Raw genomic sequence first — 20,492 nt, 5'->3', positions numbered from 1 at the left:
ACTGTGCACTGTATATATACAGGAGAAGTAGTACTGTGCACTGTATATATACAGGAGAAGTAGTACTGTGCACTGTATATATATATACACAGGAGAAGTAGTACTGTGCACTGTATATATACAGGAGAAGTAGTACTGTGCACTGTATATATACAGGAGAAGTAGTACTGTGTACTGTCCATATATATACAGGAGAAGTAGTACTGTGCACTGTATATATACAGGAGAAGTAGTACTGTGCACTGTGTATATATACAGGAGAAGTAGTACTGTGCACTGTCCATATATATATACAGGAGAAGTAGTACTGTGCACTGTATATATACAGGAGAAGTAGTACTGTGCACTGTATATATACAGGAAAAGTAGTACTGTGCACTGTGTATATATACAGAAGTAGTACTGTGCACTGTATATATACAGGAGAAGTAGTACTGTGCACTGTATATATATACAGGAGAAGTAGTACTGTGCACTGTGTATATATACAGGAGTAGTACTGTGCACTGTATATATACAGGAGAAGTAGTACTGTGCACTGTATATATACAGGAGAAGTAGTACTGTGCACTGTATATATACAGGAGAAGTAGTACTGTGCACTGTATATATATATACAGGAGAAGTAGTACTGTGCACTGTATATATACAGGAGAAGTAGTACTGTGCACTGTATATATACAGGAGAAGTAGTACTGTGCACTGTATATATACAGGAGAAGTAGTACTGTGCACTGTATATATACAGGAGAAGTAGTACTGTGCACTGTATATATATATACACAGGAGAAGTAGTACTGTGCACTGTATATATACAGGAGAAGTAGTACTGTGTACTGTCCATATATATACAGGAGAAGTAGTACTGTGCACTGTATATATACAGGAGAAGTAGTACTGTGCACTGTATATATACAGGAGAAGCAGTACTGTGCACTGTATATATACAGGAGAAGCAGTACTGTGCACTGTATATATATACAGGAGAAGTAGTACTGTGCACTGTATATATATACAGGAGAAGTAGTACTGTGCACTGTATATATATACAGGAGAAGTAGTACTGTGCACTGTATATATATACAGGAGAAGTAGTACTGTGCACTGTGTATATATACAGGAGAAGTAGTACTGTGCACTGTGTATATATACAGGAGAAGTAGTACTGTGCACTGTGTATATATACAGGAGAAGTAGTACTGTGCACTGTGTATATATACAGGAGAAGTAGTACTGTGCACTGTGTATATATACAGGAGAAGTAGTACTGTGCACTGTATATATACAGGAGAAGTAGTACTGTGCACTGTGTATATATACAGGAGAAGTAGTACTGTGCACTGTGTATATATACAGGAGAAGTAGTACTGTGCACTGTGTATATATACAGGAGAAGTAGTACTGTGCACTGTGTATATATACAGGAGAAGTAGTACTGTGCACTGTGTATATATACAGGAGTAGTACTGTGCACTGTATATATACAGGAGTAGTACTGTGCACTGTATATATACAGGAGTAGTACTGTGCACTGTATATATACAGGAGAAGTAGTACTGTGCACTGTATATATACAGGAGAAGTAGTACTGTGCACTGTATATATATATATATATATACACACAGGAGAAGTAGTACTGTGCACTGTATATATACAGGAGAAGTAGTACTGTGCACTGTATATATACAGGAGAAGTAGTACTGTGCACTGTATATATATACAGGAGAAGTAGTACTGTGCACTGTATATATATACAGGAGAAGTAGTACTGTGCACTGTATATATATACAGGAGAAGTAGTACTGTGCACTGTATATATATACAGGAGAAGTAGTACTGTGCACTGTATATATATACAGGAGAAGTAGTACTGTGCACTGTATATATACAGGAGAAGTAGTACTGTGCACTGTATATATACAGGAGAAGTAGTACTGTGCACTGTGTATATATACAGGAGAAGTAGTACTGTGCACTGTGTATATACTGGAGAAGTAGTACTGTGCACTGTATATATACAGGAGAAGTAGTACTGTGTACTGTCCATATATATACAGGAGAAGTAGTACTGTGTACTGTATATATACTGGAGAAGTAGTACTGTGCACTGTATATATACAGGAGAAGCAGTACTGTGCACTGTATATATACAGGAGAAGCAGTACTGTGCACTGTATATATACAGGAGAAGTAGTACTGTGCACTGTATATATATACACAGGAGAAGTAGTACTGTGCACTGTATATATATACAGGAGAAGTAGTACTGTGCACTGTATATATATACAGGAGAAGTAGTACTGTGCACTGTGTATATATACAGGAGAAGTAGTACTGTGCACTGTGTATATATACAGGAGAAGTAGTACTGTGCACTGTGTATATATACAGGAGAAGTAGTACTGTGCACTGTGTATATATATAGGAGAAGTAGTACTGTGCACTGTGTATATATACAGGAGAAGTAGTACTGTGCACTGTGTATATATACAGGAGAAGTAGTACTGTGCACTGTATATATATACAGGAGAAGTAGTACTGTGCACTGTATATATACACAGGAGAAGTAGTACTGTGCACTGTATATATACAGGAGAAGTAGTACTGTGCACTGTATATATACAGGAGAAGTAGTACTGTGCACTGTGTATATATACAGGAGAAGTAGTACTGTGCACTGTATATATACAGGAGAAGTAGTACTGTGCACTGTATATATATATATATATACAGGAGAAGTAGTACTGTGCACTGTATATATACAGGAGAAGTAGTACTGTGCACTGTATATATACAGGAGAAGTAGTACTGTGCACTGTATATATACAGGAGAAGTAGTACTGTGCACTGTATATATACAGGAGAAGTAGTACTGTGCACTGTATATATATACAGGAGAAGTAGTACTGTGCACTGTATATATATATACAGGAGAAGTAGTACTGTGCACTGTATATATACAGGAGAAGTGGTACTGTGCACTGTATATATACAGGAGAAGTAGTACTGTGCACTGTATATATATACAGGAGAAGTAGTACTGTGCACTGTATATATATACAGGAGAAGTAGTACTGTGCACTGTATATATATACAGGAGAAGTAGTACTGTGCACTGTGTATATATACAGGAGAAGTAGTACTGTGCACTGTCCATATACAGGAGAAGTAGTACTGTGCACTGTGTATATATACAGGAGAAGTAGTACTGTGCACTGTGTATATATACAGGAGAAGTAGTACTGTGCACTGCCCATATATACAAGAGAAGTAGTACTGTGCACTGGCCATATATACAAGAGAAGTAGTACTGTGCACTGCCCATATATATACAGGAGAAGTAGTACTGTGCACTGTATATATACAGGAGAAGTAGTACTGTGCACTGTGTATATACAGGAGAAGTAGTACTGTGCACTGTATATATACAGGAGAAGTAGTACTGTGCACTGTATATATACAGGAGAAGTAGTACTGTGCACTGTGTATATACAGGAGAAGTAGTACTGTGCACTGTATATATACAGGAGAAGTAGTACTGTGCACTGTTTATATATACAAGAGAAGTAGTACTGTGCACTGCCCATATATATACAGAAGTAGTACTGTGCACTGTATATATACAGGAGAAGTAGTACTGTGCACTGTGTATATACAGGAGAAGTAGTACTGTGCACTGTGTATATACAGGAGAAGTAGTACTGTGCACTGTATATACAGGAGAAGTAGTACTGTGCACTATATATATATATACAGGAGAAGTAGTACTGTGCACTGTATATATACAGGAGAAGTAGTACTGTGCACTGTCCGTATATACAGGAGAAGTAGTACTGTGCACTGTGTATATATACAGGAGAAGTAGTACTGTGCACTGTCCGTATATACAGGAGAAGTAGTACTGTGCACTGCCCATATATACAGCAGAAGTAGTACTGTGCACTGTGTATATACAGGAGAAGTAGTACTGTGCACTGTATATATACAGGAGAAGTAGTACTGTGCACTGTATATATACAGGAGAAGTAGTACTGTGCACTGTCCGTATATACAGGAGAAGTAGTACTGTGCACTGTGTATATATACAGGAGAAGTAGTACTGTGCATATATACAGGAGAAGTAGTACTGTGCACTGTGTATATACAGGAGAAGTAGTACTGTGCACTGTATATATACAGGAGAAGTAGTACTGTGCACTGTATATATACAGGAGAAGTAGTACTGTGCACTGTCCGTATATACAGGAGAAGTAGTACTGTGCACTGTCCGTATATACAGGAGAAGTAGTACTGTGCACTGTGTATATATACAGGAGAAGTAGTACTGTGCACTGTGTATATACAGGAGAAGTAGTACTGTGCATTGTATATATACAGGAGAAGTAGTACTGTGCACTGCCCATATATACAGGAGAAGTAGTACTGTGCACTGTCTATATATACAGGAGAAGTAGTACTGTGCACTGTGTATATACAGGAGAAGTAGTACTGTGCACTGTCTATATATACAGGAGAAGTAGTACTGTGCATATATACAGGAGAAGTAGTACTGTGCACTGTGTATATATACAGGAGAAGTAGTACTGTGCACTGTGTATATATACAGGAGAAGTAGTACTGTGCACTGTGTATATATACAGGAGAAGTAGTACTGTGCATATATACAGGAGAAGTAGTACTGTGCACTGTGTATATATACAGGAGAAGTAGTTATCGGTTAGTGGGGTGTAGTAGTGACTCCCTCTGTGGTTACGGATGATGATCCTCGGGGTTGGATTTCTCATCCCTCACCTCACACAGATGATAAGTTATAATTGTGTCACAGTCCCGGGTGATAAGACGCGGCACATCCGTGTTATTTCTCTTTAATGTCACAGTAGTCACATATTTACCCCAAAGCAAAATTAAATCTCCCTCCCCCATTATAAATTATGACATCTCAGCAAGGTTATTACAAAACATAAAAAAATCATCATCATCATCATGACCCGCAGCAGAGACAGCCTCACAACTCTGCTGCAGGAAATTACTTTATAGAAGAACAAGAAAATGAAACACTGGAACGAAGCTGCAGAAAGGTGACAGAAGACAAAGACGTACGAGAGACATGACCGAGGACGAGGCGTTCTGTACCTCACACCTCCAAGATATTACAATTAATTCCTGACAGAAGGTTATTACATTATATGATATACTACAATACCAACGGTGACCCGCAGGGGACATTTCCACATATAATGTATGTACAAGGTCCGTACCCCAAGAGACCCCTGAATCAGGCCGGAGAGCTGCCGTATCTATAGAGCAGGATGGTAAACAATGGAATGTCCTACATAAGAGACAGAGAATGTTACCACACATAGAAGAGAAGTTGTACTGTGCATACATCTAGAACAGAGTCCGTAAAGTTGTACTGTGCGGAGCCATCCCCTGCAGCGCGACACCTTACAGATCGCTGCTCCGACTTCTCAGATCCCAGGGGTAGTGCACAGCGAGATAAAGGATCCTCCAGAGAAGAAGACCCCCACAGAGCGCCCCCTACTGAAGCGGAAGCAGGTCCTCTATCCCCATAGGTGGAGGCCATCAGGAGAGGCCACAGAAGTAGTTGTGGACGGGGATGGCGATGGCTCCGGATAGCGATATCCCGAGGGTGTCAGACACACAGGCGACAGACATGGCAAATTCCTGGTCTTCTGCTTTACTCTGCGGGTGACAGGGAGAGTATAGACAAGTGGGGTCACCACACCCCCCCTTCCCACATGTAGGACCGTCATTACCTCTACAGCAATGTTGTTGAAAGTGTTGACATACGCGGCACCCCCCAGGAGACCCTCGAAAGCAATAATCACAAAGATGCCCGGCAGCGTCAGACTCGGGAGGAACAAATAGGCCACTCCCACAAGGAGAAAGATGGCGAGTCCGCACTAAGGGGGCAAATTATCAGCATTAGAATAGACACTGAGACCACCCACTCACCCTCTATAAGAGCTAGACACTTACCTGAAGACACGAGAGGATCCAGATGTGTCTGAACTTACAGAATCTTACCGAGGATCGAGACACAAACACCCCGGCCTGGTACAGCATCTGGTACCTGTGACAGAGGATGATGAGAGTCATTGTCCTTCTGTGATGTGCTATGAGGCCAGGGAAGGTACTAAATCACCCCCTCCCTCCACCTAAACTATTAGAGTTAGGTACCGCAATGGGGTAACCGCCAACCCCTGCCCTGGCTTTCCAATGTGCACCAGGGTCGGCAGAGTTATGGACCCGGATTATCCTCACCCCATGATCATGGGGGACAAATGAGGCGCCCACTCTCCTAAGAATTGGGATAAGCCTGAAGTTTGACCCCATCACTGCCCCAAGTTTTTAGAACTGTAGATCATAGGACACGCTTCCCATTATTTTACCCCTTTTCCCTCGATAGCTGCCACCTGCTGCTCACCATCGGTATTGCGTGGAGTGACTCATCGGGATGTTCGGAAAATAAATCAACTCAAACTGTGAGAAGAAAAAAAGAAGACATAAGAGCAATTATATAGGACCCCTCTACCCACACAATAGGACGGACGTTACTACTCACCAGGCCCTGGTTGATGAAGTACTCAGCAAAGTAGACGATGGATAAAGGGAGCATGTACTTTAGGAGAGACTGTAGGGCAAAACAGAAAGAGTGGACTCATGATGAGAATGTATATGGGTGTATATACACAATATCCTATATACAGGGGTCTGTGTAATGCCGGTGGTCCGCACCCATCATTGTAGAACCATTTTATTGTCCTCCCTGACCCTTCTTCTGGCTGCCCACGTTTCTACCGTTGAATAACCATAGGGTGCACACGCCAACTATTGCTTTGCTTCTTAAAGGGCCGATGTGCAAACACTTGTTTCTCTAATGACTAGAACGAAGGCTGGAAGGTAGTTCCTGAGAATGTTCCCCATTACCTACAGTTTTACCAACACCTCTGCATGTTCTGAGCCTGCCCTGACCCCCGCTCGTACCTGACGACTCTCTGCCTGACCCCTGCTGCTCCGCACTGGTATCTCTCGCCCCTAGGCCAGCCACACCGGGACCACTCCAAGAGGTAGCGACCTGGTGATCTCCCTGCAGCCAAGTCCAGATCCCTGTATAAAGAGTGAGAACCGGGGAAGTTGCTGGGATATCGCCCTTAGCAGAGGCACAATAGGGGCCACAACCCGCTGCCCAATAACAGAGGAAACTAAGGAAAATAAAACCGACCCCCGATTTTTTAACCCTTAATCTCTGCACCAGTTTTCTACATTAATACCCAGGCCATTTATTACTTTATTTCCATCAATTCCTTCTACAAGCTATAACTTTTTTCATTTTGCTGTCACTATAGCTGTGTGGGGGTCTTGTTTTTATAGGGACAAGTTTAATTTTTAAAGCACAGTTTTGGGTTTCATGGGTCCTATATTTAAAAAAAAAAAAAAAAAAACTTTTTTTAAAATAAAAAATGTTCTGCTTTTTTAACCGGTTCGCGACCGCCCGCCGTGTATTCACGGCGGCGGTCGCGTCGCGCTGCATGGAGAGGGCTCACGGGCTGAGCCCTCTCCATAGCCGGTAAGTCTTTGCTGCATATTGCTAGCACCGATCGCGGGTGTTTTCACAGCGTGGGCTGCCGGCAAAGCTGCCGACAGCCTCAATCAGATAGCGGCGCATGGGCGCCGCCATCTTACCTGGGATCGCCGCTCCCCGTGACGTCATCGGGGGGCGGCGATCCGTCTCCATGGTAGCCTCGGGTCTTCCGAAGACCCGAGGCTATTTCGTTTTAACCCCTTCATTACAATGTGCTGATAGCACATTATAATGAATGAGGAAGAAAATCCCCTTATACTGCCATACTGTAGTATGGCAGTATATGATAGGATCGATCAGACAACCTAGGGTTAAAGTACCCTAGGGAGTCTGAAAAATAGTATAAATAAAAATAAAAAAAAAGTTTAAAAAAAAAAAATTATAATAAAAAAAACCTAAAATTTCAAATCACCCCCCTTTCCCTAGAACTGACATAAATATAAATAAACAGTAAAAATCATAAACACATCAGGTATCGACGCGTCCGAAAATGCCCGATCTATCAAAATATAATAACGGTTTTTCAATGCGTTTAACCCCGTAACGGAAAATAGCGCCCAAAGTCGAAAATGGCACTTTTTTGCCATTTTGAAAAATCTAAAAAAATCTATAAAAAGTGATCAAAAGGTCGTACAATCCTAAAAATGATATCATTGAAAATATTATCAAATTTCGCAAAAAATGACACCACCCACAGCTCCGTACACCAAAGTATAAAAAAGTTATTAGCGCCAGAAGTTGGAAAAATCAAAAAAATTATTTTTGTACAGGAGGTTTTAATTTTTGTAAATGTATGAAAACATTATAAAACCTATACAAATTTGGTATCCCCTTAATCGTACCGACCCAAAGAATAAAGTAGACATGTCATTTGGGGTGCTCAGTGAAAGACGTAAAATCCAAGCCCACAAGAAATTGGCGCAAATGCGTTTTTTCACCATTTTCATTGCATTTGGAATTTTTTTCCCGCTTCCGAGTACATGGCATGGAATATTTAATACCATCATTATGAAGTGCAATTTGTTACGCAGAAAACAAGCCGTCACACAGCTCTTTACGTGTAAAAATAAAAAAGTTATAGATTTTTGAAGGTGGGGAGTGAAAAATGGACATGAAAAAACAGGAAAGGGCCCGGTCCTTAACCGGTTAATTGTGATTAATATAGTTTTTTTGTGGATGATTAAAAAAAAAAAAAAAAAACACATGAATTTGGCCATTGTTTTTCCTTCCTTTTTTTTTTTTGTGTTCCATTTTTTTTAATGTATTTTGTTGTACGTGATAAACACTGTTAGTTTTGTAGCCTGGCTTCGTAGGGTTGGGAAAGGTGCAAAATGTGGGAGATTTTATATCTTCATATTTTGATAGATGTGGGTGATTTTTGTGTGTTTACAGTTTTTTTTTGCAACTTTTTTAGATTTTATTTTACCCCCCCCCCCCCCCTTACAAGGACAAAAACATGAGATCAGTGTATTATATCTTCTGTGGTGTCTAAGGGGTTAAAAAGGCAGGAAAGCCGTGAAAATGGCAGAACCCAATGTTCTGCAAACTTCTGTAGAAAGGCATTAAAGGGGTTTTCCCACAAACAAAAGTTAGGCCCCATCCACAGAATAAGACCTAACTTGCTGATCAGTGGGGGGGGGGGGGGGGGGAAATCTCAGTGATGAGATCCCCACAGATCACGAAAATGAGGGGTCTCACATACCTCCGTCGGACCCCTTGACGCTCCATCAGGGTCATGGAGCAGACGGCCGCACATGATGGTTCTGCTTCATTGATCTCTATGGAGCTGATGGAAATTGCCGAGTGCCGCGCTCACCGATCTCCTCCACGACTCTGATGGAGTGACAAGGGGTCTGAGTTGGAGTTACGTAGGACCCCTCGTTTTCGGCACCTGTGGGGGTCTGATCACCGAGACCCCCACTGATCAGCAAGTCAGGCCCTGTTCTGGGAAAAACCCCTTTAATGACCGTCATAGAACCCTGATACGGTGGTCATTAAGGACAAAAGTATAACCAGTGACTCCCATTGTATCCTCAGAGCTCTGCACCTCCTCTCACCTTAATGATCTTCCACTTGTTGGCCATTGTACGTGGAGAACTGGTCTCTACTAGAGGAGAAAGGAGACAACATAGTCAGTGGGGAGCAGAGCCGCTCCTGCCCCACAGCATGACCTCCCCACTTACCTGACGAAGCGTCAGCCAGTAGAGGGCGCTGGTCGGATGTTTGGACTAAACTGTGTCCAACAGGAAACCTCCATCGTGGCAGAACGGACGGCGGAAGAATAAGGACAAAATAACTGAAAGCAAACCAAGAATGAATGTACAGAGCAGTCACCCAGAGCGACCACAAGACAGTATTTTATAAACCTGATACTATCCTCAAGATCATTGGTGGCACCAACTCTCCAGCCAACTCACCTTATCCAAAGCACAGCCGGTATGATGAGCATGACCAGCAGAGAGCTCCGAGGGGAAAGTCCAGCCTCTGTAAGTCCAAGATAGGAAAGAGCACCCAAGATCCCTGCACCACCCGTACCGGAGGCCCAGTATGACACCACATCACTGGAAAAGACACATCGTTACCTAATGATACTATACTGCCCCCCATGTACAAGAATATAACTACTATAATACTGCCCCCTATGTACAAGAGTATAACTACTATAATACTGCCTCCTATGTACAGGAATATAACTACTATAATACTGCCCCTATGTACAAGAATATAACTACTATAATACTGCCCCCTATGTACAAGAATATAACTACTATAATACTGCCCCCTATGTACAGGAATATAACTACTATAATACTGCCCCCCATGTACAAGAATATAACTACTATAATACTGCCCCCTATGTACAGGAATATAACTACTATAATACTGCCTCCTATGTACAGGAATATAATTACTATAATACTGCCCCCTATGTACAAGAATATAACTACTATAATACTGCCCCCTATGTACAGGAATATAACTACTATAATACTGCCCCCTATGTACATGAATATAACTACTATAATACTGCCCCCTATGTACATGAATATAACTACTATAATACTGTCCCCTATGTACAGGAATATAACTGCTATAATACTGCCCCCTATGTACAGGAATATAACTACTATAATACTGCTCCTATGTACAAGAATATAACTACTATAACACTGCCCCCCATGTACAAGAATATAACTACTATAATACTGCCCCCTATGTACAAGAGTATAACTACTATAATACTGCCTCCTATGTACAGGAATATAACTACTATAATACTGCCCCCTATGTACAGGAATATAACTACTATAATACTGCCCCCTATGTACAGGAATATAGCTACTATAATACTGCCCCCTATGTACAGGAATATAACTACTATAATACTGCCCCCTATGTACAAGAATATAACTACTATAATACTGCCTCCTATGTACAGGAATATAACTACTATAATACTGCCCCTATGTACAAGAGTATAACTACTATAATACTGCCCCCTATGTACAAGAATATAACTACTATAATACTGCCCCCTATGTACAAGAATATAACTACTATAATACTGCCCCCTATGTACAGGAATATAACTACTATAATACTGCCTCCTATGTACAGGAATATAACTACTATAATACTGCCCCCTATGTACAAGAATATAACTACTATAATACTGCCTCCTATGTACAAGGATATAACTACTATAATACTGCCCCCTATGTACAGGAATATAACTACTATAATACTGCCCCCTATGTACAAGAATATAACTACTATAATACTGCCCTCTATGTACAAGAATATACCTACTATAATACTGCTCCCTATGTACAGGAATATAACTACTATAATACTGCCCCCTATGTACAGGAATATAACTACTATAATACTGCTCCCTATGTACAAGAATATAACTACTATAATACTGCCCCCTATGTACAGGGATATAACTACTATAATACTGCCCCCTATGTACAAGTATATAACTACTATAATACTGCCCCTATGTACAGGAATATAACTACTATAATACTGCCCCTATGTACAAGAATATAACTACTATAATACTGCCCCTATGTACAGGAATATAACTACTATAATACTGTCCCCTATGTACAGGAATATAACTACTATAATACTGCCCCCTATGTACAGGAATATAACTACTATAATACTGCCCCCTATGTACAGGAATATAACTACTATAATACTGCCCCCTATGTACAGGAATATAATTACTATAATACTGCCCTCTATGTACAGGAATATAACTACTATAATACTGCCCCCTATGTACAGGAATATAACTACTATAATACTGCCCCTATGTACAGGAATATAACTACTATAATACTGCCTCCTATGTACAGGAATATAACTACTATAATACTGCCTCCTATGTACAAGAGTATAACTACTATAATACTGCCCCCTATGTACAGGAATATAACTACTATAATACTGCCCCCTATGTACAGGGATATAACTACTATAATACTGCCCCCTATGTACAAGAATATAACTACTATAATACTGCCCCCTATGTACAAGAATATAACTACTATATTACTGCCCCCTATGTACAAGAATATAACTACTATAATACTGCCCCCTATGTACAAGAATATAACTACTATAATACTGCCCCCTATGTACAAGAATATAACTACTATAATACTGCCCCCTATGTACAAGAATATAACTACTATAATACTGCCCCCTATGTACAAGAATATAACTACTATAATACTGCCCCCTATGTACAAGAATATAACTACTATAATACTGCCCCTATGTACAAGAATATAACTACTATAATACTGCCCCCTATGTACAAGAATATAACTACTATAATACTGTCCTCTATGTACAAGAATATAACTACTATAATACTGTCCTCTATGTACAAGAATATAACTACTATAATACTGCCCCCTATGTACAGGAATATAACTACTATAATACTGTCCCCTATGTACAGGAATATAACTACTATAATACTGTCCTCTATGTACAAGAATATAACTACTATAATACTGCCCCATATGTACAGGAATATAACTACTATAATACTGCCCCTATGTACAAGAATATAACTACTATAATACTGCCCCCTATGTACAGGAATATAACTACTATAATACTGCCCCCTATGTACAGGAATATAACTACTATAATACTGCTCCCTATGTACAGGAATATAACTACTATAATACTGCCCCCTATGTACAGGAATATAACTACTATAATACTGCTCCCTATGTACAGGAATATAACTACTATAATACTGCCCCTATGTACAAGAATATAACTACTATAATACTGCCCCCTATGTACAAGAATATAACTAGTATAATACTGCCCCCTATGTACAGGAATATAACTACTATAATACTGCCCCTATGTACAAGAATATAACTACTATAATACTGCCCCCTATGTACAGGAATATAACTACTATAATACTGCCCCCTATGTACAGGAATATAAGTACTATAATACTGCCCCCTATGTACAGGAATATAACTACTATAATACTGCCCCTATGTACAAGAATATAACTACTATAATACTGCCCCCTATGTACAGGAATATAACTACTATAATACTGCCCCCTATGTACAGGAATATAAGTACTATAATACTGCCCCCTATGTACAGGAATATAACTACTATAATACTGCCTCCTATATACAGGGATATAACTACTATAATACTGCCCCTATGTACAGGGATATAACTACTATAATACTGCCCCTATGTACAAGAATATAACTACTATAATACTGCCCCCTATGTACAGGAATATAACTACTATAATACTGCCTCCTATGTACAGGAATATAACTACTATAATACTGCCCCCTATGTACAGGAATATAACTACTATAATACTGCCCCCTATGTACAGGAATATAACTACTATAATACTGCCCCCTATGTACAGGAATATAACTACTATAATACTGCCCCCTATGTACAAGAATATAACTACTATAATACTGCCCCCTATGTACAGGAATATAACTACTATAATACTGCCCCCTATGTACAAGTATATAACTACTATAATACTGCCCCCTATGTACAGGAATATAACTACTATAATACTGCCCCCTATGTACAGGAATATAACTACTATAATACTGCCCCCTATGTACAAGAATATAACTACTATAATACTGCCCCCTATGTACAGGAATATAACTACTATAATACTGCCCCCTATGTACAAGTATATAACTACTATAATACTGCCCTCTATGTACAGGAATATAACTACTATAATACTGTCCCCTATGTACAAGAATATAACTACTATAATACTGCCCCTATGTACAAGAATATAACTACTATAATACTGCCTCCTATGTACAGGAATATAACTACTATAATACTGCCCCCTATGTACAGGAATATAACTACTATAATACTGCCCCCTATGTACAGGAATATAACTACTATAATACTGCCCCCTATGTACAAGAATATAACTACTATAATACTGCCCCCTATGTACAGGAATATAACTACTATAATACTGTCCCCTATGTACAAGAATATAACTACTATAATACTGCCCCCTATGTACAGGAATATAACTACTATAATACTGCCCCCTATGTACAGGAATATAACTACTATAATACTGCCCCCTATGTACAGGGATATAACTACTATAATACTGCCCCCTATGTACAGGGATATAACTACTATAATACTGCCCTCTATGTACAAGAATATAACTACTATAATACTGCCTCCTATGTACAAGAATATAACTACTATAATACTGCCCCCTATGTACAAGAATATAACTACTATAATACTGCCTCCTATGTACAAGAATATAACTACTATAATACTGCCCCCTATGTACAAGAATATAACTACTATAATACTGCCCCCTATATACAGGGATATAACTACTATAATACTGCCTCCTATGTACAGGAATATAACTACTATAATACTGCCCCCTATGTACAAGAATATAACTACTATAATACTGCCTCCTATGTACAGGAATATAACTACTATAATACTGCCTCCTATGTACAAGAATATAACTACTATAATACTGCCTCCTATATACAGGGATATAACTACTATAATACTGCCCCTATGTGCGAGTACTGTATATAAGTAGGGATGTTACCTGTAGAAGAAGGCAGTGAGGCTGAGGAATGTGACCTCTCCCACCCCGGAGGAGATACTGGCGAATACGACCCCTGTAGATATAAGGAGATGATTAGCTGGGGGTCTCCTCCTCCTCGGGTGATATAGGTTTGGTGTTACAGCCGTCACCCACAGACACAGGACTCACCCAGGAGACTGACCGCCACGTGTGTAGAGAAGGAGACAATCAGGAAGCTGGCAGAGGCGGTGACAATGCACAGGGACACCCGATAACTATTACAGAGGAGAGCGCTGAGCAGGTGATGAGACAGAAGAGACCGCAGTACAGACATCACCGGGGAATCTCTTACCTGTACGGGATCTGGTGGATGTAGAACGGTGCTGTGAACTTTATGATGAGGGTGGGAAGGATGTCAGCGAGAAGCACGGCCTGCAACACAGAGACCCCCGAGTAACAGCTGGAGCAGCCTGCATGCTACACAAGTCATAGCACAGAGCACAGCAGTGTGAGGACGCCCCAATGTTACTCTATGGCCGTACTTACAGCAGTGGAGATCTTATTACAGTCATAGCGGCTGGAGTTGGTTACATTGAGCTGCAAAGGAAGAAAGAACGGGTTATCAGGAGAGGGAGACGACCCCCTGACCTATGCCCCCTCAACCTCTGTTCACCCGCCCCCCCTGAACTGTGTCCCCCCCCCTTACCCGTGTCCCCATGGACCAGTGTCCCCCTTCCTGACCCGTGTCCCCCCCCTGACCTGTGTCCCCCTCCCCACCAGTGTCAGGGCAGGTCATGGACACTGCTGTTCTTGCATTTTCCTGACTTTCTGGATGAATCTTCACTTCCTCATATAATAACCAAACACACGGACACTCAGAAATGAGGAGAAAAGAGAATGCACCAAGTACACTGCCCCCCACATCACCTCACACCATGTACACCGCCCCCCACATCACCTCACACCATGTACACCGCCCCCCACATCACCTCACACCATGTACACCGCCCCCCACATCACCTCACACCATGTACACCGCCCCCCACATCACCTCACACCATGTACACTGCCCCCCATATCACCTCACACCATGTACACTGCCCCCCATATCACCTCACACCATGTACACCGCCCCCCACATCACCTCACACCATGTACACCGCCCCCCACATCACCTCACACCATGTACACCGCCCCCCACATCACCTCACACCATGTACACCGCCCCCCACATCACCTCACACCATGTACACTGCCCCCACATCACCTCACACCATGTACACTGCCCCCCACATCACCTCACACCATGTACACTGCCCCCCACATCACCTCACACCATGTACACTGCCCCCCACATCACCTCACACCATGTACACTGCCCCCCACATCACCTCACACCATGTACACTGCCCCCCACATCACCTCACACCATGTACACCGCCCCCCACATCCCCTCACACCATGTACACCGCCCCCCACATCACCTCACACCATGTACACTGCTTCCCACATCACCTCACACCATGTACACCGCCCCCCACATCACCTCACACCATGTACACTGCCCCCCACATCACCTCACACCATGTACACTGCCCCCCACATCACCTCACACCATGTACACTGCTCCCCACATCACCTCACACCATGTACACCGCCCCCCACATCCCCTCACATCATGTACACCGCCCCCCACATCACCTCACACCATGTACACTGCTCCCCACATCCCCTCACACCATGTACACTGCCCCCCACATCACCTCACACCATGTACACTGCTCCCCACATCACCTCACACCATGTACACTGCCCCCCACATCACCTCACACCATGTACACCGCCCCCCACATCACCTCACACCATGTACACCGCCCCCCACATCACCTCACACCATGTACACTGCTCCCCACATCACCTCACACCATGTACACCGCCCCCCACATCACCTCACACCATGTACACCGCCCCCCACATCACCTCACACCATGTACACCGCCCCCCACATCACCTCACACCATGTACACTGCCCCCCACATCACCTCACACCATGTACACTGCTCCCCACATCACCTCACACCATGTACACTGCCCCCCACATCACCTCACACCATGTACACTGCCCCCCACATCACCTCACACCATGTACACTGCCCCCCACATCACCTCACACCATGTACACTGCCCCCCACATCACCTCACACCATGTACACCGCCCCCCACATCACCTCACACCATGTACACTGCTTCCCACATCACCTCACACCATGTACACCGCCCCCCACATCACCTCACACCATGTACACTGCTTCCCACATCACCTCACACCATGTACACCGCCCCCCACATCACCTCACACCATGTACACTGCCCCCCACATCACCTCACACCATGTACACCGCCCCCCACATCACCTCACACCATGTACACTGCCCCCCACATCACCTCACACCATGTACACCGCCCCCCACATCCCCTCACACCATGTACACCGCCCCCCACATCACATCACACCATGTACACCGCCCCCCACATCCCCTCACACCATGTACACCGCTCCCCACATCACCTCACACCATGTACACCGCCCCCCACATCACCTCACACCATGTACACCGCCCCCCACATCACCTCACACCATGTACACCGCCCCCCACATCCCCTCACACCATGTACACCGCTCCCCACATCACCTCACACCATGTACACCGCCCCCCACATCACCTCACACCATGTACACCACCCCCCCACATCACCTCACACCATGTACACTGCCCCCCATATCACCTCACACCATGTACACTGCTCCCCACATCACCTCACACCATGTACACCACCCCCCCACATCACCTCACACCATGTACACTGCCCCCCACATCACCTCACACCATGTACACCGCCCCCCACATCCCCTCACACCATGTACACCGCCCCCCACATCACCTCACACCATGTACACCACCCCCCCACATCACCTCACACCATGTACACCGCCCCCCACATCACCTCACACCATGTACACTGCCCCCCATATCACCTCACACCATGTACACCGCCCCCCACATCACCTCACACCATGTACACTGCCCCCCACATCACCTCACACCATGTACACTGCCCCCCATATCACCTCACACCATGTACACTGCTCCCCACATCACCTCACACCATGTACACTGCCCCCCACATCACCTCACACCATGTACACCGCCCCCCACATCACCTCACACCATGTACACTGCTCCCCACATCACCTCACACCATGTACACTGCCCCCCACATCACCTCACACCATGTACACCGCCCCCCATATCACCTCACACCATGTACACCACCCCCCCACATCACCTCACACCATGTACACTGCCCCCCATATCACCTCACACCATGTACACTGCCCCCCACATCACCTCACACCATGTACACCGCCCCCCACATCCCCTCACACCATGTACACCACCCCCCCACATCACCTCACACCATGTACACTGCCCCCCATATCACCTCACACCATGTACACCACCCCCCCACATCACCTCACACCATGTACACTGCCCCCCACATCACCTCACACCATGTACACTGCCCCCACATCACCTCACACCATGTACACTGCCCCCACATCACCTCACACCATGTACACTGCCCCCCATATCACAATGCACATGTTGTGGGGGTCACCCAGCTGTCGGGTGCTCCCCCCTGGGGGTCTTATTATGGGACACTCACGTTTACCGTCTGATTGGTCTCCGTCTTCAGGATGTCGTGTGCTGCGCTGAGCATCACCACGTAGGCAAAATTATTACACAGACCCAGCAACCTAGAAGAGATATACTCCAGTCACATCCAGAGCTGCATCTGTATTCTGCCATTACATCATCTTATATTCTGGTAACATACAAAGCTGCATAAGAATCCTGCATTACATTATCTCATACTCCGGTTACACCCAGAGCTGCAGTCACATACCAGAAGGCGGAGAGGTTCCTCCAGTGAGAGCGATTCTCCATCCGGGGCTCGGGGGGCGCTGTGCCATGATCCTCCTCTGTAACACAAGACACATAGGAGGCGGTGCATAGGACTGCAGATGCTGCAGAACCTCTTTACACATTAGACGCCTGTACTGGGGGGATATGCTGAAAGTCATGCGACAGGACACGCTGCGGGTCGCAGTCATGCGACAGGACACGCTGCGGGTCGCAGTCATGCGGCAGGACACGCTGCGGGTCGCAGTCATGCGGCAGGACACGCTGCGGGTCGCAGTCATGCGGCAGGACACGCTGCGGGTCGCAGTCATGCGGCAGGACACGCTGCGGGTCGCAGTCATGCGGCAGGACACGCTGCGGGTCGCAGTCATGCGGCAGGACACGCTGCGGGTCGCAGTCATGCGGCAGGACACGCTGCGGGTCGCAGTCATGCGGCAGGACACGCTGCGGGTCGCAGTCATGCGGCAGGACACGCTGCGGGTCGCAGTCATGCGGCAGGACACGCTGCGGGTCGCAGTCATGCGGCAGGACACGCTGCGGGTCGCAGTCATGCGGCAGGACACGCTGCGGGTCGCAGTCATGCGGCAGGACACGCTGCGGGTCGCAGTCATGCGGCAGGACACGCTGCGGGTCGCAGTCATGCGGCAGGACACGCTGCGGGTCGCAGTCATGCGGCAGGACACGCTGCGGGTCGCAGTCATGCGGCAGGACACGCTGCGGGTCGCAGTCATGCGGCAGGACACGCTGCGGGTCGCAGTCATGCGGCAGGACACGCTGCGGGTCGCAGTCATGCGGCAGGACACGCTGCGGGTCGCAGTCATGCGGCAGGACACGCTGCGGGTCGCAGTCATGCGGCAGGACACGCTGCGGGTCGCAGTCATGCGGCAGGACACGCTGCGGGTCGCAGTCATGCGACAGGACACGCTGCGGGTCGCAGTCATGCGGCAGGACACGCTGCGGGTCGCAGTCATGCGGCAGGACACGCTGCGGGTCGCAGTCATGCGGCAGGACACGCTGCGGGTCGCAGTCATGCGGCAGGACACGCTGCAGGTTATGTGACAGCACACGCTGGGGGTTGTAGTTATGTGACAGGACACGCTGGGGGTTGTAGTGATGTGGCAAAACACGCTGGGGGTTGTAGTGATGTGGCAGGACACGCTGGGGGTTGTAGTTATGTGGCAGGACACGCTGGGGGTTGTAGTCATGTGACAGGACACGCTGGGGGTTGTAGTCATGTGACAGGACACGCTGGGGGTTGTAGTCATGTGACAGGACACGCTGGGGGTTGTAGTGATGTGGCAGGACACGCTGGGGGTTGTAGTTATGTGACAGGACACGCTGGGGGCTGCAGTCACGTGACAGGAACCTTGCTGGGGGTTGTAGTCCCTCTCACCTTCCCAGTCAGAGTCCAGGTGCCCCCGGGTGTTGCTACGTCTCCGCTCCATATGTCTCCCCTTTACCGGCTTGAAAACTTCCTGTATCTGCGACACTTCCGGGTTCTTCGGCCACGCCCCCTAGTTACTGTCACCAAGAATGTGAAGCCTTAAAGTGACAGTCCCCATAAAAATAAAGTCCTAATCACAGCAATGGGGGATCTCTGCGGCTTTCTGTCATGGTTGCTCCTGCTTTTATCAAAGTCAATGCCTTTTTACTGACTTTTATGAAAATCACCTCAAGGACACAGTGATAGCCATAACCGCAGCCCCATGACAACAACACCACGGCTGCCCCCCATCACCGCCATAACATCTCATCACCAGAC

The 20,492-nt window shown here is 44.8% G+C and overlaps 1 protein-coding gene across 2 annotated transcripts; it reads right to left on the bottom strand.

The window, feature by feature from the left end:
• Positions 1-4,849: 4,849 nt before the first annotated feature.
• Positions 4,850-20,254, bottom strand: CLN3 (CLN3 lysosomal/endosomal transmembrane protein, battenin). Of its 2 annotated transcripts, none has more exons than XM_072119586.1 (15): positions 20,124-20,254; positions 18,714-18,789; positions 18,474-18,564; positions 15,291-15,341; positions 15,097-15,176; positions 14,934-15,019; positions 14,766-14,838; positions 10,024-10,167; positions 9,790-9,902; positions 9,664-9,713; positions 6,587-6,655; positions 6,449-6,504; positions 6,001-6,094; positions 5,778-5,924; positions 4,850-5,703 (listed from the first exon to the last, which is right to left on the bottom strand). In XM_072119586.1, the coding sequence occupies exons 1-15, from the start codon at positions 20,173-20,175 to the stop codon at positions 5,584-5,586; spliced, it is 1,302 nt and encodes a 433-aa protein (XP_071975687.1). In that variant the 5' UTR covers positions 20,176-20,254; the 3' UTR covers positions 4,850-5,583. The 2 variants fall into 2 exon arrangements, with proteins under 2 accessions (XP_071975687.1, XP_071975688.1); XM_072119587.1 differs by having other exon boundaries at positions 9,664-9,710.
• Positions 20,255-20,492: the final 238 nt, after the last annotated feature.

The sequence above is a fragment of the Engystomops pustulosus genome, chromosome 8, assembly GCF_040894005.1.
Source record: "Engystomops pustulosus chromosome 8, aEngPut4.maternal, whole genome shotgun sequence".
NCBI classification, from domain to species: Eukaryota; Metazoa; Chordata; class Amphibia; order Anura; family Leptodactylidae; genus Engystomops; species Engystomops pustulosus.
Note: the sequence above shows the minus strand (reverse complement) of the source record. Positions and strands in the feature narration are given on the sequence as shown.

Bases quoted from the DNA above. Each gene is read 5' to 3' on its own strand.
- CLN3 (XM_072119586.1), bottom strand. From the start codon at position 20,175: ATGGAGCGGAGACGTAGCAACACCCGGGGGCACCTGGACTCTGACTGG. The intron at 15,020-15,096 runs GTAAGAGATTCC...CCTCTGTAATAG, and splicing joins ATCCACCAGATCCCGTACAG to TTATCGGGTGTCCCTGTGCA. The intron at 14,839-14,933 runs GTGAGTCCTGTG...TTATATCTACAG, and splicing joins CGTGGCGGTCAGTCTCCTGG to GGGTCGTATTCGCCAGTATC.